At 40.5% G+C, this 24230-nt stretch overlaps 2 protein-coding genes across 2 annotated transcripts; one reads left to right on the top strand and one right to left on the bottom strand.

The window, feature by feature from the left end:
• Positions 1–270: 270 nt before the first annotated feature.
• On the bottom strand, positions 271–13448 carry st8sia1 (ST8 alpha-N-acetyl-neuraminide alpha-2,8-sialyltransferase 1). Its single transcript, XM_068721311.1, has 5 exons — positions 12655–13448; positions 11555–11699; positions 7590–7699; positions 5427–5519; positions 271–4776 (listed from the first exon to the last, which is right to left on the bottom strand). The coding sequence occupies exons 1-5, from the start codon at positions 12831–12833 to the stop codon at positions 4296–4298; spliced, it is 1008 nt and encodes a 335-aa protein (XP_068577412.1). The 5' UTR covers positions 12834–13448; the 3' UTR covers positions 271–4295.
• A 6389-nt stretch (positions 13449–19837) lies between these two features.
• On the top strand, positions 19838–21883 carry LOC137880089 (troponin I, slow skeletal muscle-like). The gene is made up of 7 exons (XM_068721193.1): positions 19838–19866; positions 20033–20074; positions 20477–20518; positions 20747–20878; positions 20970–21059; positions 21151–21333; positions 21461–21883. The coding sequence occupies exons 2-7, from the start codon at positions 20054–20056 to the stop codon at positions 21560–21562; spliced, it is 570 nt and encodes a 189-aa protein (XP_068577294.1). The 5' UTR covers positions 19838–19866; positions 20033–20053; the 3' UTR covers positions 21563–21883.
• The last annotated feature ends 2347 nt before the right edge of the window (positions 21884–24230 follow it).

The following is a 24230-nucleotide window of genomic DNA, read 5'->3' as shown; positions in this document are numbered from 1 at the left end:
CATCACGTGAAAGGAAACTACACAGCTGAGATGAATTTTTTGTCATTTTCCTTCTTTTATTGGATACCAGTGTTTGCCTTTGATACGGATATGGATGATTTCATTCGTTTTTTTCTTATTTATCCTTCACAGTTTTAATCCAGGTGACACATACAGTTGGTTTAGTCGATTTTGAAGTGTAGTTCTGATTTATTTTAACATGCTCAGGCAGGGTTGTTCACATCAGATGACGTGAATGAGCAGGGGAAGTGACAGTCAGGGTTGCGCAAACAAAGACGTTTTTTTTTTAATGTAACAAATTCAGGCAGTCAAGGTAAATAAAGCACATTTACAACTGTTTAAAATAACCAAGCTTGGCATAACATCAAATATTTAAATATGTAGAAAAGTTGAGCCCTCTGGTCCGGTATTAATAAAAAATGAGTCAAACAGCCTTTACCACTTATTATTTGTATTTGTTTTAACCTAATTTACTGCATTAAAAAAAAAAAAAAAGTGTCAATTATCGATTAGAAAATCATCTAATTTCTCCTATACCTAACCTAAAATCTTTTCTTTTTTTTAAAGCTATGTGAAGAATTTGAATGAACGACTTTGGCGCCCCCAGTGGTAGAATTAAAAAACACAGGAATGCACGCCACTGTCATATTAATCACATTAAAATCCCTCATATAGCAGCTTTAACTCTGAACATTCAGTAGTTTCATCAGATTCAAACAAACACCAAAATGTATTTGCATTTACTATTTGACCCACTTCATATTAAGGTTGTCATTTGTGACACAGCATGTCCTCACACATGAAGACGTGACAGAAAAAACAGACGATCATATCTCTACATGTGAGACCATTTGCTGTGTTAAACCTGCACTAAGACATCAGCATGAACTTGCTGTTTTCCCACCAAACAGTAGAAGACATTATCATGAGGGGAAATAAAGATACAGAACTAATCATTGGCGGGAACACAGTGGCAGGTTTCATAAATCACGTATGCCTTGCTTAAGGACACTGTGGCCGATAACGTGGCCCCTACGGGGATCAAACATGTGGCCTTTCCATGACCAGACTCATGACACCAAATTGGTCACCCTGCTGCAGTCACATAAATGTGCTCAAGAAAATAGACAGTGCTGCCATTGTGTACGAGCCATCCTCTATTTCCTTCAGTCATGTTCAGCTTCTTTTTCTTCCGATGACCTCATGTTAATGCTTGCAGCTTTGAAGAAGAACAAGAACGTTATTATTTTCATGTCTGCTATGCTAAATATGAAGGAACAGCAAGGAAACAGCTAGCTTTCTCTTTATATGTTCTGAACTTATTAATTATCTTACTTACAAATGATTAATGATTACTTCATTAAGGATTGATCAAGGCTCGCAGTGTGGCTATGAGCTCGGTGGTTTCACTGAAGCCAGAATTCCTGCCCCAAATAAAATCAGTGAATCTGCTGATTTCTTCCCCTCGAGCCTACATGAAAAATATTTAGTTATATACAAATTTTTTTAGTTCAGTAAATTTCTGCGATAATCTCGCTTTTAATGTAAATTCCAAGCTAAACTCACAAATGATAACTAGTGAGCTTTTGAAGGTGTTGGTAGGCTAGCTGTTTCCCCGTTTCTAGTCTTTATGCTAAGCTAAGCTAACTGGCAGATGCTGCATATTTGCCATTCAGACAGAGCGTATCAATCTTCCCATCCAACTCTTACCAAGAAAGCGAATAAGTGCATTTCTCATAATGTGGCAAAATCTGTATTCATTTTCTGAAATTTGATATTGACAATATATGATAAAACACAAGCATGATTATGTAACTGCAGAGCACATGTTGCCGTGTTCAACCAGTCGATATGAAACCTGGGATTGGAACGTAAAAAAGAAAAACATCATTGATGACATGCTTCTCTGGCTGGTGATATTGGTCTTGCATGTTCTCCCACGCTCGATCAATAAGAGAAACTGTTCCAAATAAATGATGGTCACTTCAGAGATTTAAATATTAACTTACAAGTTGCACAGATACTATGTAAGCTGTGCAGGTTGTAGAGCACAGCATCAAAGCTTCAGATGTTTTCTGTTGGCAACAACTGCAGTTTATTTGGACCAGAAGTACATTTTGGAAAAAGTATACTTTTAAAGAACGCTTTGTGATCTAAAACGAATTGGCAGACCAATATTTACATGACAGATTAATCTCCCTTTTGATAAGAAACATCAGCTTCTTTTATCACTCTGATAGGATGGAATGAGGACTTGAATCAGAACGTAATGGAAATAGATTTAAAAAACTGTGTACTAAAAGCACATACACGTTTAAAAAACCATGCTTACTCAAAATTCACACTGTCACATATCACTCATTCACAATACTGGGAAAGAGAGGAAATAATAAAAAGGTGCAAATAAGAAACGACACAATAAGTAAAACGAAAGGGTCAAAGTGTTCATCAGGCTCGAGTCTCGGAGAGCCACATGGGCATTTGGACTTGAAATGATTTGATTTAGTTTCTCTTCATTAACTTGGTCCAGCAGTATAGCTCTCTTTAAGATAATTTCACACAATGTCAGGGGTCACTATCACATATCGATTGATCCGCAGAGTCAAGAGCATGGTCAGCGTTAGAAATATCCCTCGTTTGAATCCTCCTTTTTTGCCTTAATACGTCTCAAAAGGCACTGGACCTTATTCAGTTTAACAGACAATGAGTAAAATAACAGCATAAAGCACTAAACTATCCACATGTTCTGTACCTTAAGTCCAAGGAGTATTTTTCAAGGATTGTGGTACACTCCATGCACTTTCCATGCAGAGTGATCCTTATCGACAATATGGCACGGTCACATTTATCACTCTTAAATAACATGTTACAAAAAAGAAACAATTTTAAAATCAAGTTTTCTATCTGCAAGGCCGGCAAGTATAGAAAACGGAACAACTTCCGTGTCTGTCGTGTTGGCTTCTACATGAGCGAGTTGTTTTTTCTTGTGTGCACAAAAAAAAGTCAACCAGTAAAATTCCACTTTGTGACATCCAGTCTTTTTTTTCCTGCCACTTCCTCTCTTTATATCAGTGTCGTGCCATTTTAGAGCACAAGGACAGTGCTGGAGTGGGTATCAAAGAGACCACTGTTCCCTTGGCTCGGCACTTGGCAATTTTAGTACAGATACAAAGAGATGACTTGGGAGCCTTCTTGGGAGTGAATCGTACCAAATAGTCAGTCGGTGATGATGTCCACTTTGAAATGAGGTACATATGTGTGAGGTTTGTTCGCAAAAGAAAATGTCATTTGTGATTACATATGTTGAAAAAGTGTTGTGGCTTTTCTTCGTGGCCACTGATTGACTGAGAAAAAATTCACATTAATCCTGAAAATCACATTTGGCAAACCAAAACAATGTGGACACCAGGGTGTCATTTTCCCTTTTCAGTGAAGGGTTTAAATGCAACTTGGATAAACATTCTGGTGTACATAGGACTTAAGACTCCATTTCTAATGGCTCCTGCTTTGAACTAAAGCTCTATTTGGAACCACAGAATGCCAATCAAACGCTTGGTTGAAGAAAAGCAGAGAGAAAAAAATCCTTTCATACACATACCAGACCCGCTTTCATTCCTCTCCCCCCCTGACAGTCTTTTTTCTTTTCCTCCATTAAATTTCGGTCCTATTCAAGCGACTAGGTACCAGGATACCATTATCTCCCCCTTGTTCCTTTTCGCCAGTCTTTCAGTGCCTTTTATTATTCCCCCTGGTCCTACACTCCTTCTGTCTGTTTGACAAGACCCAGAGGGGGGTTTGGTCCAGCTGCCCCATATGTCACTCAGATACAGTCATCAGCATACAAAAAAACATCCCCCGCCCACCCAACCCCACACATTTTCAGTTCCAGCTGAGGCCTACCGCAAACAAACACACACACACGCACACGCACACGCACACACACACACACACACACACACGCACACACACACACACACACACACACACACACTTTCAGAGATGAGGGAAAGAGACATGGCAAAGTTTTGGTACTGTGTGTGTGTTTGGCTGTAAGTGTGTATCCTGTCCCTGATGCAGCTGGTCTGGGTGGAGGACATTCTCATGTTAATTAGGGCTTAGCTGGCGGGACAGCAGGAGTGTGTATGGACACAGATGCAGTACCGAGGTTCCTCAAGGCAAGTATCCACACCCATCTTTTTGTCATAACGACAACTTCACAACTGAAATGTTTTCATCTGCTTCCTGCAGCCCACTTAACTTCAACTGGCCGCTCTCGCTTCACTCATCAGGAAGCTCTAACTCCCTCCTTTCGGAGAAGGGCAGTGTCCCACTCTCATGTGCAACGTGCCGCTTTTGTGCAGGTGCCAAAGCTGGACAAACTCCTCAGGCATGGCATGGAACCACTTGTAGGGCAGGATGTTGTCGTAGTAATGGTGGCTGACCGGCTGCTCGTCCAGGCCGACGGAAAACGGCCAGAAGCCGTAGGCCGTCACCTCCTCGCACAGCCCCAGGGCCAGGCTGACCAGGAAGAGCCCTGTGGAGAGGCGTCTGGCGTGCACGCCGCGGGCCTTCCAGAATTTTCCCACCGTGCGCAGGAATTCAGGGTTGGCAAAGAGCATGGTGAGGTTGGAGGAGGTGTCCGCCAGGGCATAATATGCCCGCAGTGACGGGTCGGTGCCCGTCTTCATGGAGAACGCTGGCATGTAGATGTAGCTGGAGCCATAGACCTTCATACTGTCCACAAAAACTTTTCTCGACCACAGGAGGTTCTGAAATCTGAGAGACAGAGTGATAAAGAGGGAGAGCGGGAGTTATTGTGAATGTGGTCACTCGTGACCCGAGGACTGGTTGACTCATCTGTAGAGCTGTCTGCTCCCTTTCTTCCCGTCTAAAGAGGAAATGAGTTTCCTGTGTTCTACCACTACAGAAACACAATGGGGGATTCAGGCACTTACCCACTAACTAAAGACTAAGTTAAAAATGACATGATTTGCGGAAACAGATGTTTTACAGTTTAGAGTGAACAGTCGGAGAGGGAATTATTATTTTCTTTCACTCTTTTAATGCTATTTGTGTGTGTATTTTTATAATGCCTTGTGTTTCTTTTATGTATTTCATGTCTCATGTAAGGCACTTTGAATTGTCTTGTTGTTGAAATATGCTTGTCTTGGATAATGCATATTTTAATTTCCATTCATTCCTTCTTGAAAAGCTATTTGTAAACTCGGCTTCTTAAGTGCCATATGAAGTTTGAATTGTTGTTTTTAAAAAATTGATGACTCACTGTACATCTGACATCACCATACTAATGTCACAACGTGAGCCGTTAGGACGCTCACACCTATGCCGTGCTTACATGTCCTCTCTTCTGAAAGTGATCAATATCTCTTTATAAGTGACGCATATTTTATTGATTGATTGATCACCTTTTCTCTATGATGCTGGGGTTGGCTGTGACCAGGTGAGTTCTGGTTCCCACATCCTCCACGTATTCCTTTGACAGTGGTGGGAGGTTGCACCTAAATGAACAAAACACACATGGTTTATTGAACATTTCGCACACACACTCTGTACTGAAAATGGTTAGTGGTTCAAGCACTTACAGTATAAACAATTAAACAAGGTATTTAAGCCATTACCTTCTGATTATCTGATTACTAATGATTAGACGACGGCAGAGGAGACGTTAAAAGTGGAATAACATTGCTAAGAAGCGGTTGCCATGTTTTTAATCTTCAATAACTGGAGTGATAATGTCCCTTTGTAATAAAACCCAGTGATGGATACTTATATTTATCGAATAAACACATTTCAACAACTATCACTTACTTTCTCTCTCTCTAACCAACAAACAGCACTTCAGCTTCCGCAATAATACTAATTTAGAGAAAATAAAGGACCCCTAGAAAGGATTCTTTGTTTCTGTGTATGCTGATGCCATTGTGACCTTACTGTAAAGTTTCCTTCCTCAGGGTTAATCAGCCTTGCTTTGCTTCCAAACTTTTGATAAGCTTCAGCTTAAAGTTTAGGTTCACCGATCTCAGTAACCGTTCTGCTATCTGTTGGGTCACTCCCAGATGCTGACAGGTTACTCTCTCTTTCGAGTTTCATTTGTCTGACTCTGGCCATCTCCAGTCAGTTCAGATCTGGTCGCCTGAACCACTACTGTTGATTAATGAGTTGGTGTGGCCTAAAATTGCTACGTCACAAGGCAGAAATCTGTATAAATGATGACAAGACATTTTCGTATCTCTACCAGGCAGAACGTACGGTGACGTGGACTGGCTGGTAAAAAGTCAAATGAAAAATAGAATTGTGTGTTACCAGATGGGTTGGTACTCACAAGTCATTGCAATTATTGAAAATATGTGTTTTTCTTCTGGACATCCAGGCAGTTTTAATCGACTAATTTTGCTCCTCTGATGTGCTGACAGTTGAGTATTGGTGCAGAGGGTCTGGAGGTGGAGAGTGCAATATGCTGCTGAAGGCAGATGGGGTCTTTTCTTAAGTTAAATTCACATTTAATCACATATTTTAAGTCGTTTAGTTGCAGTGTCTTTGTCAGAGTTCTTTGCAACAACATCACCACTGCCAAACTGCGAGCCTGTTTAAGCCTTTACATAGTTGCTAAACAGTGAGATCATTCAATGTGCTCAATGTGTGCACAAACATATAAAGATAAAAAGAACCCAGAAAAGGCTTTGATCTGCAGATATTCTGGATTGCAACAAGTTTCAAGCTTCCTGGTGCAACATTGCATTCGAGTGCTTCCCTCCTAACTGAGAGTAAGTTCCCATAATGAAATTATTTGATTCACAAGCACCTGTGTACTTTTTTGGATAACATTTTTGGGTTTTGCATCACAGATAAATTTAACAAGCAGCGTCAGTTTGACCAGTCTCAGAACAGACTGTTGGTTATGCAAAGTAACCGTATGCCAGATAAGGCTGTCATGTGACGTGCAGTTTGAGGATGCTTCACTATTGCCAGAACAATCAACGATCTGGCTCGAGGTGTTTCGATGGATTTCTGCCGTGTCAGAAATTTTGGTCGCCCCTCGCTGTGGAGTAGTTGTCAGGTTCTCAGGGAGGATTAGAGCTCATTCAGAGGTGGTTTCTTCTTCATTCAAAACCCTTACAAATGCATCTCTTTGATTACGTGTGTGAAACAGAAAAGCCCCTTTATGTCATATTCAAATTATGCAAATTATTCTCCTTATTTGATTGCACCACATTGCCCATCACCTCACATTTTTTTTAAATCTAGCATGGAGTGTGCTCTCCTGTTATTTTGCCCCACCATCTGGTTTTATTCTGCTTTATGCCTCATCTCCTCTTCCTCCCTCCTCTTAAGTCTGTTCCTATTTTGCTTACTCACACCTAACCTCTTTTCTCTCCTCCCTCGCTGTGGCCCATTTTTCTGTCTCTGCCTTTCCCTCTTGGCTACAAGCGACACCAGCTCTCATTATCACCGATGGCGTTTGGCTACTCTCTTGGGCCTGGCCGATTCACATTTGAGGGAGCAGTGAAGCAGTCATATACAATTCACACGCGGGCACTCACAGCCCCGCAGAGTCCCTTGTTTCTCACCGAAGGATGAAATCGGCCTGGTCAATGTCCCGTCCACATCTGCTGTGCCGGAGAATGCCCCCGTTGCCCACCACTGCACATTTCTTCAGCGGCAGCTGCAGAGGGTTGTCCTGGTCAGAGGGAGACATGCAGCTCTTGTTAGCGCACACACAAAAGCACCTGGAACATGAGCACGCAAAGCCACCGACACACATGCACAAAAGCAAATATTCCAGGTGGATTTTGTTACGTCATCTCTTTTGTTCATGTTGTAACTGCTCTTATTGTTTCCTATTTTTACCATGTAAAGTGCCTTTGCGTACCAAATACAAATAAAATGTATTAGTATTATTTTCTCTCAACCGGCACCCTAAAATTGATGCAGGTGCACGAGTCACCCGGTGCACAGGACCTTGGCCTCCTGCTAACTTCCCTTCACAGCCTCATGTGCTGATGGACAAACCAGCATGGAGATAGGAAGTGGACAAAACCAAGTCGAGGTCATACAGTTTATGAATCAGATTACGTTCCTGGCTTTGGTCCAAGAGTAAAGTCTATATTGTATGGTGAAATTATTTAATGAAAAATACAGAGGAAACATCAACAAATCTTTAAAGAAAAAGGATATACTGCCAAGTAAAAAAACTCTTTTCTCATCCCTGTAAACAAAAAAATGGACGTGGAAAAGGGCCAAAAACAACTCAATAAATGTGTACTTTGAGATTAACGTTCCCACATTATTTTTCATAGAAAACAAATGTCAACTATGGATACAAACAAACACACTTTCTAAAAATTGTTATCTCTTCTGCTACCCTTCCATTATAACCAAATCTGTGTTCTGGAAAAAGTCTTTTCTTTTGTCTATGTACAGTGTTTGTGCCTGGTCCCCAAAGTGGTTTAAATTATTTTGAACTGGACATTATTTGACAATTACAAATTTAAAAGAGGGAAATTTTAAAATTCTTTTAATACAAATTAACTACCATAAGTGGCAGCAATGGGTGTTTCAACCATTTATACATTTACGTTTAGTTTGTTTATCCATTCAGCCCTTTTCAATACATACTAGCTACTTATTTGAACTGTTTATCCATACGTTTTAGCTAGTTGAAATGTTTATTCATCATGTTTAGCTAACTGTTTAGACTTCTCTATTAGCTGACTATAGCCAATATGTGGATTCATACTTAATGGCAGACTTGTACCCACGGTCTACATCCGGTGAGTCAGACTAGGGTACAAGTAACCCCTGGGATGGGAATCACTGCCCTATCATCATTTAGAGTAAATCCTTGTATAGGATCTTATTAAAGCTGCTACAGAGAACACTGAAATAACACGCTTCATGAAGCAAGGGCCAAAAATGTCCTTTCTCTTTGCCTTGGCTGCATTTAAGTGAGAGGCATGGATTAAGCGAGATGGCGGAAACAATTGTGCTCATTATTACCCCTGGAGTGCACACATTTAAGAATACACACACACAAAACACACACATCTTTTCTTGCCTCAGGGGCTCTTTCAGACCGTGACAGGGGGTTGAGTCAGAGGACAATACCCTGCTAACAGCACATCTAGCAGGGGAGGGGAACCAGCAAGTTGGGCATAACATTTGAGAGGGGGACACTTATTACAGTAGCACATGGTCCAGCAATTTCTGGAAAGTTATTGACATATTTTAGTTTTGGTTGTTCATTGTAATGTATGGCTGATTGATAGCTATCATGTATTGATTATTCCAACCATTAATGCATTTGTCCATAAAATGTCAGAAATTGATTAAAACAATACCTCTCACAATTCTTGTTTTGGTCTGACGGAACAAGCCAGAAGTCAAAATGTATTCATGTTATCATGTCAAAATTCACAGATTTTTCAGGGAAATTGTCAAACATTTTTAGATGCTAGAAGAAGAAATCATAGGAATCTACTGTACAGTCCAGTGAACTGCATGTGTGGATGCCCTGTTTGAGCCATTGAACCAACTAGCAATTAACTGTCAAAAGCCCTAATTGCCACATTCCCTGGCAGATGCCCAGATACTGTGGCTGTTGGCAGCTTAGTGTAGTGTGGCTGTCTGTCTGTGTTCTAACCTGCAATCACAGCACTTGTAATTTTGAGAAGTCAGAGAATGCATGTGTGCGAGAGCTTGTGCTTTGTCCATCCCACCTAACTATTAGTTACCTTCCTTCTGGGCAACACACACACACACACACACACACACACACACACACACACACACACACACACACACACACACACACACACACACACACACACACACACACACACACACAACTGGCCACAATACAGGTCAGAGAGAAAGCGCAGCGACGCTACTAAATTTAGACCATGCAAGCGTTAGATGGAGACTCACACAAGCCCAAAGTTGTGAAATGTAGAGTGTCACCATAACTTTGGGTGATGCACTGGAGTCGGACACGGAGCAAAATAACCACCAGCTTCAACCACAACGTACATATTAGCTAACATCACTTAAGAAAGTTAATAAAATGGGTATAATATAACTTTTTATGATTCATTTTAAATTGTCAGTTCACCCAACTCACAATAAAACACCTAATCATCCTCATTTTCTCTAGGGAGGTCTAGCCATGTTCTGATTCATTCTCTGAGGATCATAGATTCTACCACCGCCATAATAATGTAGATTAATAAACCAGTACATTGCTTCTGGGATGACACATTGCTGTTGGTTTTTTACTAGATTTAAAGTGTGTGAGTGCTGGCAGATATCGCCACAGTGGATGCAACATCTCAAAACCCCTTAAAAGACGTGTAAATTATGAATCTCCTCGACTGACTGATCAGTGAATCAATGCATTGCATTAGCTCTAATTGAAATGAACCAATGTATTCTGAATTGAGAGCATAAACCTACGGTATATTAGCAATAAAAACCTGCAATATAACAAACAGTTACATTACATTCTGGGTCTAAAAACCCACCACACACACACACACACACACACACACACACACACACACACACACACTTTATATTCTCCTTTTTTTCCACCTCCCCCATCCCTCATGAATGAACATGCACAGCTCGCGCCTGCAAATTAGGGTCACATATTCATCGCATTTACCAGCCAGGATATTAGACTGCAAATCTGTGGCATCAGTAATAGGGATCCAATCTTCATTATTAGTGAGGTGCATTGCCCCTGGATACAAAAACCACAGCAACAGCACCTACACCAGAGGTTCTCTTTTTTTTTTTTTTTACCCCTCATCCACATGCACACGCATGCACAACGCCATGTAAAAATAGCCCATACATAATGTACAATAGTAAAGCCTCTAAATGGGAAGGAAAGAGGAAACAACTTGGGAGGGAGACACTTGAAGAACATCCTCCTCCAGTTTGTACCCATGCTTTAAACATCTCGATCATAGATTAGACCGAAGTGGAAAAACAACAGGACAAAACGTATCCTGTTGAGCACCATGAACACAGAGCAGGAGCTCTGATTTTATGTAAAAAAACATTTCAAATGCGTCCTCGTTGACACCTTTCCAGCTGTAACATATCATGTAACTACAGAAACAGAAAAAAGTGAAAGATGCATATCGCGGTGATTAATGAAAAAGTGAAAGAGTAAGATGGAGTATCTTTCATTCTGGCTGTGAACTGATACTGTGTCTTAACAATGACTCACACGGCAGAACACTATACCAGTAATCCTCTCTCCTTCAGAGGGTTTGCCACTGCCCCCCCCCCCCCTCTATTATGGACGAACAAGGACCCATGTTGAAACCCACAGTCCCCACAACAGTGTTGTATTGCGCTAAGTGGGAGAGAAATCAATTTCCATTAGCCCAGACTGAATTGAATCTGGTCTTAGTTCTTTTTCAAGAACACATCTGCCCGTCTCAGAGTAATGTGTCTTGTGGCAAAGACGTCTGTGGCCCTTTGAGGGGAAAACAAACTCTTTTTTTTCTTCTTTCTATTAACATACCTTCACAAGGAGCGGGTAAGTCTCGTTGTTGACAGTGTGCGAGTGGTAAAACTCGCCATCGTACCACAGGACCTTGCCCATCGGCGAGTTCTCCTTGGTCACTGCAAACATCCTCCGCGGATCGCAGCACTTTGTCAGCAACTTCCTGCGTAGAGAGGATGTGGGGAATAATAAATCTGGTGTGTGGAGATCTCCGGACAGTTTAACTCGAATTGGATTCAACAAGACAGCGCTGACTCTGTAACCAGAGTACGGTCCAGTGCTGTATATCAGAGGAAAATCATCACATATTTTAGGTTATATATGTCTGGAGTAGGATAGCGAGATTCAGTAACAGGCTCATGAAATATGTTAAATATCTCATGACCAAACGGGGGTCTTTACAGCTGTCAGGCTTTAAAACCACATCTCCAAGTAAGCATCACATCCTCCCTGTCCGCTGCTCTGCAGGTGTCACCGTCTCTCATTATCCTAATCGGCTTTGCCCTGGAGAATATTCTCATATTCTCCACTGAATAAGAATTTAAACGTGGCCCGTTCCTCTGGTTTGCTTTCAAAATCACTGTCTAAATGAAAGACCCACACAGTGTTTGTGGTACTAGATAGAGAGTGTTTATGATATGTTTGTATCTCTTGTTGGTATTACTGTAATGTTCCTGTAGGATATTACACAAAGCTTTAACAGATACAAAGCTCTAAGAATGTTTTAGTAGAATAACAGTTGTTATTTAAGATTGGGGTATTTTATGAAAGACTGATATAAACGTACAATTAGATATACAGTCTCATCATATTGAAATTATGCTCATATGTTCAGGGTCTTCCAAAACAGACAAAGGTCAGGCCAAAGACACTCAGCGATAAGAATGATTCCCTAGAAACCCTATGTTTGCTGCTAAATATAACTTATTACAGATTTGCATTATTTACTTTTAGTGTGCTCTAAAGTGGATGAAAGGTTAAAAAAAAAAAACATAAACAAAAAGGGAAGTATATTCAATTTTCTTAGAGCCCGCCCAGGGACAGCTGGGGGCACAGGGCCATAGTTTGGTAAACACTGCTTTAAACCAATGGACAGATATCGGAGACCTGAGACGAACCTGCATAAATCGATGCCCGTCTGGTTCTTCTGCCATACTTGCCCCTGCCTCAGCACCTCTTCCACTATTTCTTTATCGCGTGGGAGTCTGTAGACGGGGAACACGTAGAACCAGCAGAGCACCAGCACGCACATAGCGGCCCACACCGACAGCTTGCCCCGGTAGCATCGCACCAACATCTTCCCCACCTCCTCTTGTCTATTGCACGGATCAAAACAACCGGTGCATGCAAATCGAGACCGGTGCAGTAGAACGCAGACTCAAAGCTGGTTCAGAGCTGGTTCAAAGCTGGTCTCTCCGTCCCGCTGCAAATCCCCGTCTCATTCCCCCAGACGGGGTGGAGTATGAATGGAGCTCGCAAGGTAGGCTGTTACCCGGTTGTTGGGGGGGTCAAGCTTGGGTCTGGAAAACCGGATTACGTTGGTGAGGCTCTGATGGAGAGAAGCAGGAGCGTCTAACCCTGCAGCAGCTCACACTCGGTTGCGGGGCTGTGGTGCAGTGTATCGGGCTCTGCAGGAATCCGCCGCACTGATCTCGGTGCATCTCCACCATCATTACAGCCTTGGTTGTAAGGAATCATGCGGACCCCCCTCCCCGCCCGGTGTCCCTCTGTATCCCAATCCAAAAGGGCCCCCCCCTACCCCGATCCGGTCCACGTTGATCCTCTTTCTTCTGCCCTCCGGTCCTGTCCTCAGGGCCTCCGCTGTCCTCGTCCTTGCTGCAGGGTCTGCAGTGCAAGTGAACCGGGCCAGTCCAATTCAGTCTCCCCCACCTCCCCCTCTTTCTCCTGTCGACACCCCCCTCCGCCGAGACAAAGTGCTTCTTGTGCGCTTGGAGGGGCTTCAAGTTGTCCAGAAATGGCCCGGGTGACAACTGAAGTTGACCTTCAAAATAAAAGCACGCAAACAGAGAACACCTAAAACAGTAACACATGTATCCTCCTCGTGTAGAATAGCTAGCGTAAGCCGATGCTAACACTAAATCTCTCTCAACATAGTTAAAAACGTGTCTCCTGCTGACTTGTTGGTATTTCCTGCTGATTCATTTTGATGTGAGAGGGCTGCAAAATGGTCCCAGATGTGCACAGGATGCTATATTATGCTAAAGGTCTGAGGCTAAAGCTACATTTTAACATCCACACCGGCTGATAATAAATAAGGAGCATGGGAGACTGTATGCCCTAAAATGGTCCATTGGGTTGAGGAGGTAAATGTGCCATCTTGAATAGTTACTGAAGACACTGAAGTTCAAATTCTACAGCTTTTACAAATACTTGTTCAACAACAATTGATTTAAATATATCTTTATAAACTGTCCACGGCAAAAGGGACACTTGACACTGCTTTAACCATATGGCATAGCCTCTTATAACATTTTAGAAACCTCAGTAATCATAATTAAAATAGGCTTTTTTGGGGGTTTGACTCTCAAACAATTACACACTGTTAATTTCCCATTCGTTCATCCATTGCAGATAAACAGTTACTTCAATTTGCTATAACTAAACTTGTTCGCATGGGTATTATTTTGAAAGTCCTGCTTCATTGTCCTGTTTTCATTCCCGGTAGCTTGACACTGGCGGCAGCAAGTGAATGTGCAAATGAAAGCGTCCCGCTGAGACGTGTGATTTGAAGCGCTGCCGCCCCCTGCTGGACTTTGTCTGCACTGAAGGAAAAAGGCTTTAAGACGATTGATTGAGACGCTGTAAAATACACCTCTGCTCCCCTTCTGTGGACAAAGTCTGTACTGTATTGTAGTTGCCTTATGTTCCATAAAAAAAAATCACGTGTGGTTAGAGGCATTTAAAGTACTTTTTTTTGTTGCTTTTAATGTCTCAAAGGAGAAAGGTGTCATGGGTTAAAGGAATTGCCAATTTTGTATTTGTCTGCACATTAAAAAAATACAATACTCAAATAAAAGACATAACAAAAGCATTCACTTCACATTCAAAAGCAGCCACTTATATCCCTTAAATGCTCAGATATACTGTACATCAATGTAAAGCTTGTGCAGAAGAGGTAGGAAGCTAAAAGCATGTAGAAAGACCTAAAAACACAAGGCTGAATTCAAGATCAACATAATTACACTAAATGAAAGCACCTTTCATACGGGTTAATGCAGTTAAAAGATATTCACAAGCGACTATCAATAAAACAAAAATAGAACAGAACAAGCGTGGAAGTGGTAACAACAGAAAAAAGTGAAAAACAATTCAGCAATTTAACAATTTGAGACCAATGCACGTGATAAAATACAATGATAAAAATCTAATAGAATAGAATTAAAAGCTATAATAACAGTAATAGAAGTAAAACAGCTTGACATAAAAAACTAGATTAATAAAATAACAATAAAATAAATAAAAAATAACATATACAACATAAATACAATGAATACATTTACTTCTAAAATAAGTAAACATAAATAAAAATAAATAAATAAAATACACACTTGAAAAACACTGCACAAAAAAAAGCAGTATTATTTAGAATCATCCGTAAGGCGCCTACAACCAAGTAAACAACAACAAGAACCATCCTGCAGTTATCTCACTGCCCACCTACCCCTTTCATCTGGATAGACAAGTAGGTGAAAGTGCGGGTAGCTGAGAAATCTCGACTACTCAGGGTTCCCGCTTCCCCGTGTTGGGAAACTGCGAGGGCAGCGTCAAGGTTAGAACAGCGGGCAGAGGGATGTCATGGCAGGCCACTTGGCTGAAGTCATGCGTCAGCTGCTGCTGAGTGTTATGAAAAGTCAGTGTCCCTGAAACATTTAAGGTTTAGTCTTCAGTACAATACACAGTGATGTCGAAGGGGCTGTGTCATGACAGTGGGCTCAGATGGACAGACAACTGACTGAACATATAACACTTTCAAAGAGCACGTGAGGAGGTGAAATCCTTGAAGATCACCCATCAACATCCTGCCTCAGAGAATAATGCAGCTGTAGCAAATGTTCCCTTTTTCTTTCTTTCCACCCCAAAGGTTCAAAATGAGTCAAATTGTTCAGATTTACGACCACATAAGGAGAACAATGGGGCTGTCACCTACCTATTTATGAAAGCAACGATAGTAGAAACTGCATAACAAGCCCTTCCCTGCTACCAAGGCCTCCCTGTGTTTTACTTTGTGTGTGTCTGTGTGGAGGCAGAGCGGAGTTGGGTTGCAGCAGAAATAGAGCTTCCACCTGCTGAGGATCACAAAAAAATAAATAATGACAGAACATTTGTTGTCCTCCGCGTCTTGCCCCTTTTATTGGCCCTCATTGCTCACTGAGGCATTGTCTCTTCTTCAGCTCCAGTTACTCCTCTGGTATTAGTGGCAGGAACTCACGCCGCTCAGTGTTTTACACGGTAGCATTTAACAGGAACTTTGATTGCAAATGTTAAATAGATTGTATATCTGCAAGTGTGCTCTGGGAAACTAGGGAAATTCATTTAGATGCTCAGAGGCTTGTAGTGTAACAATTTAATATCACTGTTTGTATAATACATGCACCTGTTATGAAATTGTTTCTTAGGGGGCATGTCTACCGTTCTTATCGCATTATCAGCAGGTCATTTTTATTCACAAAGAAAAAATTGATGAATTTTGTTAGGGTGTCAACTGTCTCACAGACAAAGGAAGGCTGCATGTCTCTTACTGCTGCGTCTTTTGTCAGCAGAGCAGGGCCAAAAAATAAGCTGGTCCAAGTTAAAATCAAATCAAAAGATATTTGATAACAAACAGAAGCTAAACAATCACAAACCGAATTACACTATTAATAACAAAACAAACATATAAATTTCATGAAAGTGAGGCCCCGTCCGGGCCACGAGACATCTGCATCATGGTCAGGAAGAGATCTGAATCTCTCCTCAGATCTACAGTCCTTTTGTCCCCCCAAAGTTACATTCCTCAGCCTATCGATCAGCTCCACGATTGGCTGAAATCTGATAAGCACCCCCTTGGATCCTGACCCATTGTCCTGGGCAGACACCTCTGTCAACTACTTTCTTCCCCCGCAGGTTCACACCTCACATTCCTCAAACCCCCCTCACAGACACTCAATATACATACAATTCCTCACAATTTCATGATTTTAATTTCAATATACAGACCTATTATACGTGTGCAATACTGTGTCTGTATATTTTGAAGCCTGATGCATTGACAAAGAAGATATTTTGGGATATGAATAATTAATAAAATGAAATAGTGATACCTAATATGAGTATTAATATAGTCTGTATTAAATATGTTTCTCTCTTTTCAAATGTATGAACATTTATATCACATATTTGTTTTAGATTGGTGGTATCTATTTTATAATTACATATTTTTTACACGTAATTTACAACCATATATTAGATCTGTGTATGGGGGGGGACATGACGAAAGGAATGAGATATTTAATATACTGCAGACAAATCTTCTCCTTCCTTTTCACCCTGGTCTCTAATTGCCGAGAAGCCTTCACAACTCACAAATAACAAAGGCTCAGCGTAGACTTTTGACTCTTTCGAAGATGTCCTTGTTGCTATGCCCTGTTTACCAAAAACACCTTAGCACTTGCATCAGCTTTATTCCAGTGTAAGCCAGTGGAAAGAAGAGCAACTTGATGCTTCGGGGTGAAGTGATTTGCAAGACGTGTCAGAGCTCAGGCCAAGATTAGCTCTGAAATCTTCATAAAGTCAGGCCAAGAAATTGTTGACAGCAGATGTAAATACAAACACACAGGACAAAGAGTCAAAGTCAACTGCAGTGACTTAGTTTGGCATGTTAGCATGCTAATATTTACAGCTAAGGCTGATGTAATGACATTAGTTTTTGCAGATTTTCAACCTTTTCACATTTTTCCTTTGGTGCTGTATCTGTAGCAAGTGTTTCCATGCTACATAATTTTGACAGACGTGAGTATGAAATATTCTCACATGATGAACGTCTTCACCCTGTACAGGAAGATTTTCTGTATTTTAAATTTAGTTTTTTTTCCTGTAAGTATATTCACAGTTAACATATGGTCATTCCTAAGGCAATAAAGACCTAAGTCAGAGGTTTATTAATTATTATTCAAACTGTTTGAATGCGGAATGATATTGTCAAATAAAACAATGTAGTTGGAATCAGAGAGACAAAAACATATATAAAACATTAACATTTATTCAAATGCATGTCTGTTTATTTGTCACTGCCTGTGTCTCATCTTCTTTCCTTTTCTGTTTTCCATCTTCTCAATGAGACCGTTGAGATAATAAATTATATATCTTCACAATAGCAGCTATATTCAAACCTGCTATTCCACCTACATCTCATCCGACAAACATAGAACAACCTCTCGATATTTTGCGATGCTGTTTAATTACACCAACAAGTATTTTCATCATAATAACAATGATTAGAAAAAGATCAAATGTCAATGGAAGTAATTCCTGCTATTTAACCTCGACTACATTTGCCCCTCGGATAAATCAGTGGTAACGACAAGAGCTGGCGATCTCTGCATGGCTGCCATACAGTTACACATATGTATTAACCTTTGTACAGGAGGACATGTTTGACTAAATACCCAGAAACAGTCAGAAAAAGAACAATATTTAGTTTGACTGAATTGTTTCTTTAAATCTAATGTTGTGCGTCGATAGTTAAAAGCAGCCTGTGATGAGAGAGGGGCCTGACCTATTCTTAGAATATATTTGTTATTTTGCTATGCCTGTTATCTGGCTGTGTATTGTACTCATAAAATGCTACTTAGTTTGAACTATTTCCGATGTATGAGTCATTATTCTTCTTACTTCTAAGTCATGAATGTGATTAAATGCCATGTTTTGTTTAAAGCACAGTTTATACTTTATATATATATATATATATATACTTTTCTTTCTTGCCAAGAGTTGGATGATAAGATAGCATTCTCAAGTACAAAGCCATAATGAGCAGCCAGCTAATTTATCTTAACATTACCCTTAAAGACTAGAAAGAGAGGGAAACAGCTCCGTCCAAAGGTAACAAAATCAATGTCACTAATTAACATGTTTTATCTTGTTTGTTTAATCGGTACAAAAAAAATGACTAGTTGCCTATAAACACTGGTCCTGCCCAAGAAATATTCCTGCACATAACCTCCCATAAAATTATGAATTGACTATTTTTACACTTCAGTTTTTGTACTCACATCTTCATTAGTTGGCTTTAATAAGGTGTAAGGTGCTAGTATGGATATATTTTTACTTTTGGACACAGTCAGGTTATCTGTTTCCCCCGGCTTCCAGTCTTTATGCAAGGCTAAGATAACCAGCTTCTGGCTCCAGCTATATGTTCATCAACTCTTGGCAAGAAAGGAAATAAGTTTCAAACATTTCCTTTACTCCTAAATGTGAAAGATACAGCCTGTCAATATTCATGATTATTTTGCACAACAGGCGTAAATATCTAAACAATACCATTACGGTTGTGCTCATGACTTATTATTACCCTCCCCTGGTGTTGTTGCAGTGTCAGGGGAGGTGATATTTCATGCTTGGTCTCGTGCCAGCACATTCTTGGGACCAGACGTTACATCTGCTGTCCACACGGCTCACATAAAAAGCTGCCCATTGTCTCCAGCGGCCACTGTTTGACTCGCTACATCTTTATAGACACCCATTTGCAGGTAAAACAACCATTGCTTTATAGTGAGTTTTAAGTCTTTATGTCTTTCAGTGAACTCCTTACATTTTGTGTGGTTTAAATTAGAATTTTGTAAAATGATTTGTAATTTTTTTTGTTCTTGTTTACATACATTAAAGTCTGACAGAGTTTGTCCGGTAGAGCTGTTATTATAGACAGTGTTTTGACAGTTTTATTTGTCAAGTACTTTATCTAATTGCTAGATCTTTGTAAAATATATGTCAGCTTAATGAGAATATTTGAATTGCCAGATCTTCTACTTGTAACTACAGCTGTCACGGTTCTGTCTGTTTTGTTTGATCGAGAGCTTTTTAACAAATCTGTCGAGGTGTCAGTAGTCACAGTGAAAAAAAAAAACGAGATGATGCTGAATATAGTAGAGGGAATTGTTCTCGCCATGTCCTTGCTTTAATCCTCTTGTCAAAGGGTGAGGACTGTTTGCTATGTGGCGCCTTGATGAGTCAAATTACATTGTGATTCACCGGGGCGACATATTACCCGTAAACTGTACTAATATCTGTTTCTCTCATGTGTTGTTTGTTTTTGTGATAACAGTTGAAGTGAGGTAAGAAAATTAAACCTCTATCCCTGAATGCTACTGTCATTGTTCATATTTATTTCATTGATTGCTTTGCTTACTATTGCAATAGATAAAAGAGGCTTCATGTTCTCATATAAACCTATTAGCATATAGCATCATCACACTCATTTGTCCCCGTTTTGGGTTTCAGCATCCCGACAGACCCACAGCGATGAATCCCAAAGGGGATAAGGTGAGCAGGCTATATTCCACAGTGTTAATCCTCCATGTATGGAGAGGGGACACGTTGTCCTGTTGCACACGGCAAAGTGGTTATCTGGCCCGAGTTGTTATCAGCATCAATGAGAGCTTTCCTCTTGACCTCATCCTAATAATAAAGCATTATCTTTTCACATGCGACTGCAGTAAGTGGTGGTGTATTTCACTTTCCATATACGGGTTTTTACTGTATATGGAACAGTTGATAGACTTGGCATGTATCATCACTGCTGGTGAGCTAGCAGCAGCATCTGTGATTCCAAAATAGAAGCCCTCAAAAACTACATTTTCTACAGTATATATTATAGTGCAAGATGTACTTGTAATTTTGTTCATTCTTGGTATATGTCTCTATTTCAAATATTTTTCTCCACAGCCGAAGTCGAAGATTACAGCTTCTCGTAAGCTCTCTCTCAAGGTGAGTTATGATAAACTCTTTTGTTTGACGTACACCAACCTGGCAACCGCAGAAGTACGCCTGTTTGGGAATCCCTGCTATATATCTACAAGATATTGTGATACTGTATACACTTTACCACCTTTTGACATATAATGTTGCAAATATACTATGGCAACTTGGATTCTGTTCAGTACTTTTACATGAATAGACCAACGTTTTAAATTGGTATCTGTTTTGTCCTATCAGATGCTTCTCCTCACAAGAGCCTGTGAGGATTTGGAGAGGGAGAGGCAGGAGAGGGAGGAGGAGAAAGTGCGTTATATAGGAGAACATTTGCCCCCTTTGCAACTGTCTGGTTTATCACTGGATGAACTACAAGTAAGGGTCATACACCATAAAAAAGAACAGCTTTTTCTACAGCAGAAAATGTATGTCCATGTTTGAGTGATATGTTTAAAACCCTCTTCAGAAAATATGCAAGCAGCTTCATTCAAAAATTGATGTTGTGGACGAGGAGCGATATGACTGCGAATCTAAAGTGGGCAAACACAACAAAGATGTAAGTGAACACTCTCCTTATTCAGTGCTTCAGTATTAGCACATTCATATCTTTAAAAAAAGTTAATTTCATTTTCTTTCATATTTTTTAGATCCATGAGCTGAAGCTGAAGATACAGGACCTTGGAGGCAAGTTCAAAAAGCCTGCCCTGAGGAAGGTGAGGGTGTCGGCAGATGAGATGATGAGAGCTCTCCTGGGCTCCAAACACAAGGGCTCGATGGACCTCAGATGCAACCTCAAGTCTGTAAAGAAAGAGGACGTCAAACAGGACAAGGTACTGGTCTCCAGACTACCAAACATTAAGCCTGCAGGTTTTCCCAGTATGTCGGAAAAAAACAGAAACTTGTCTCAGGGAGATGATGTGTTTTAAGTTAGTTTTTTTTTCTTCTGTTGAACCCCAGGTGCTCACTTCTGAAGTGGGTGACTGGCGTAAGAACGTGGAGGCCATGTCAGGAATGGAGGGCCGCAAGAAGATGTTTGATACAGCCGGAGGAGCGCAGTGATTGTGAGGAGTCCTGCAAACGATGAAGCTGGTTGACTAAGAAAAGGGAAAAGGAAAGTAGTCTAGAGAGAAGTATGGAATAGTTATAAGAAGGCTAAGGGACTTGAAAGCTGTAGGAATCAATAGTCATAAGCATGTATAACCACTAGTGCATTTGCTGTGCCTCCATTTGCTAGATGGCCATTTTCTGTGCAATGACTCAAAGCACTTAAAGAAAAAGTGAAGAATGAGTAGAAACCCATTGTTTTGTTGTTTTTTACAAAAGTACATTATTGTTGTTTTGTTATGCCATCTTTAGACAATTAAAATGGATTTGAGTAAAGTTTTAGTTTTTAATGTTCCACATCCATACTTGACTTTATCATGTTTAATTTTACTGGCACCTGTCGGTTTATGTGCAGCACCTAAGATGATGGAAAGCAGCTTAACTCATTATGGATTAAAAAAGAAGACGATAAGTCAAGAGAAGGGGGCGCAACAGATGTCACCTACCTAAATTCAACCTCATGATGTTTAAATAAAGATCTTGCAGACAGCCATAAAAGAAGACAAAGAATATATAAAGTAAAACTCTAATTTAAATGACAATCGCAAGTCCTAAATAATGAGGGAGACGGTTACATTTTTGAGATTGTTACACATTTTGAACAAAGAAAAATGGTGTCCATTCTAATAACTGTAAAAACTGTGTTTCAACCATCATCAGCATTATGTTTTGCTCATTTGTCAGACAAATAATGACAAAAAACGTTTGCAGTTTAAAAGAATTACTACTGCTTCAGTACTTCTTGATAAGTTCCATTTTTAGATGATATAAATAAACCACAGGAGACATGACTTGACTCTCAGACTCTGGAACTTAGCCATGATGCTGTCGTCCATCACTCCTATCCATGGAAAGTGAAACCCTCTGGCATTGTGTTCTCACACATTGCATGCATGCATGTGCTTCTTCTGTCTGTGTGAGTCGACTGGCTGTTGTCACCCAGCCATTGTTATTTGAAGTATGACAGCAACACCAACAATAGCTTCAGTTGGTGTATTGTATGCTTTTATGGGCTGATTATGGACAGCTGATACACATATCTCACACATGCCAGACACCACATATAAATGTCCGATGATTGTGTGAAACCTGGAAGGTGAAAAGTCACATCCTTTCTCCGTGTGTGTCCCATTATCAACCGCCACTGTATGTGTGTGTGTGTGTGTGTGTGTGTGTGTGTGTGTGTGTGTTTAGTTATGTTAAAAAGCTGACATATGACCTCTTGCACTCAGGCTTAGCAAGCTGATAATGAAAAGCAACCCAGGTCTCGATGCACACTCACTATCTATAAATAGGCACTGATGAGGGCGACCTTCACATACTACAAATGTTCCAGATGTGTTATCCAGAGTTCTTTCTCGTCAACACCACATGGTGACTGTGAAATGCAAAAGGTCAGGATGCTGGAGTCTGCCACGGAACTTGTTAAGATGACAAACACATGCAAGTGTGGCTTGATGTGCCAAAACTCAAACCAAAGAGTCCGTCAGTCATGTGTTTATGTGCTTCATTGTCAGTGCCACTGACAGTACAGTACATCTACAGCTATTATTACTAAAAGAAGTTAGCTGAAACAACTGTGTAGAGCTATTTTCTAGACTTTTAACAAAAAAACCTTGGGTGTCCGAAAAGAAAGCAAGTTTAAAACAATTGAGTGAGTTCCAGTGTGTGTGCTTAACTGGCTAGCTATCTTCTGGCATTCTGCACTGCACTCATACGGTGATTACCGCTGATAGCGCTGTCCCAGATAACGCTGTCCCAACCTATGGCGTCGTTACTGAAGCTTAACGGCCACCATCCGGTTACCCTTCAGGTTAACACTGTCAGAACTGTTGCCGTTGTTCGCATTGTTAGCACCGTTAGCTACTAGCCACTGTCGCCATGTTGAGTAGCGTGTGGAGGCCATCCTTTAATTGTGCTCTGAATTTCTAATTTAGCACCTTTAACTGTGTCACACTTGATATTAAAAACAGTGGCAGAGGAAAAACCTGGATTCTATGAATAGAACATGTTTGTAGGAAGAAAGTTCAGTCAATTACCGCTTGCTTGAGAGCAAAACAGATCCTGGAAGTTGCTCAAAGTCTTCTTTGATCCATGATTTTGAGGTATGTAAATAAAATCCACTCGAATAAACCTAACAAAACTCGTTCCCTCTATTCCTTCATGTTTAAAAACTGTGACTCTGCTGTCTTGGAGGAGACAAGAAACCATCATTTCCACAAGTTGTAAGATGGAAGAAGTGGAGCCTGACAATAAATAATTACCGCATTGGCTGTAAGCAGCGCCAGTTCATTTCACTCATGGAATAACCCAAAGGAAAAGAAAAATGTGAGTTAGTTTGCAAAGAAAACAGATTACAATGTTCGCAACGTATTTGTGTGTGTTTGTGTGCCTTGATGAGGAAGCGTGATTGATGTCATTAATCTTTGGTATACAACACGACCAGTGTATTTATTGCTGCAGGGACTGGGGGGGTTGACAGTATTGGAATATATTTGACAGTAACAGAGAGTGGGCTTGGTGATTAAACGGGCTGCTCTGAGACTGGGAGCTCAAGGCTCAGTTCGTGCAGCAGCTAATGTTGTCATGTATCTTGTCAAAATGTCCTTCAGCAAGAGTCAGA

Source organism: Cebidichthys violaceus, unplaced genomic scaffold (genome assembly GCF_023349555.1).
Source record: "Cebidichthys violaceus isolate CVI_PGR_0920_01 unplaced genomic scaffold, fCebVio1.0.p SCAF_27, whole genome shotgun sequence".
In the NCBI taxonomy this organism is placed as follows: domain Eukaryota; kingdom Metazoa; phylum Chordata; class Actinopteri; order Perciformes; family Stichaeidae; genus Cebidichthys; species Cebidichthys violaceus.
The sequence above is the reverse complement of the archived record's forward strand: the minus strand, read 5'-3'. Positions and strand labels throughout refer to the sequence as shown.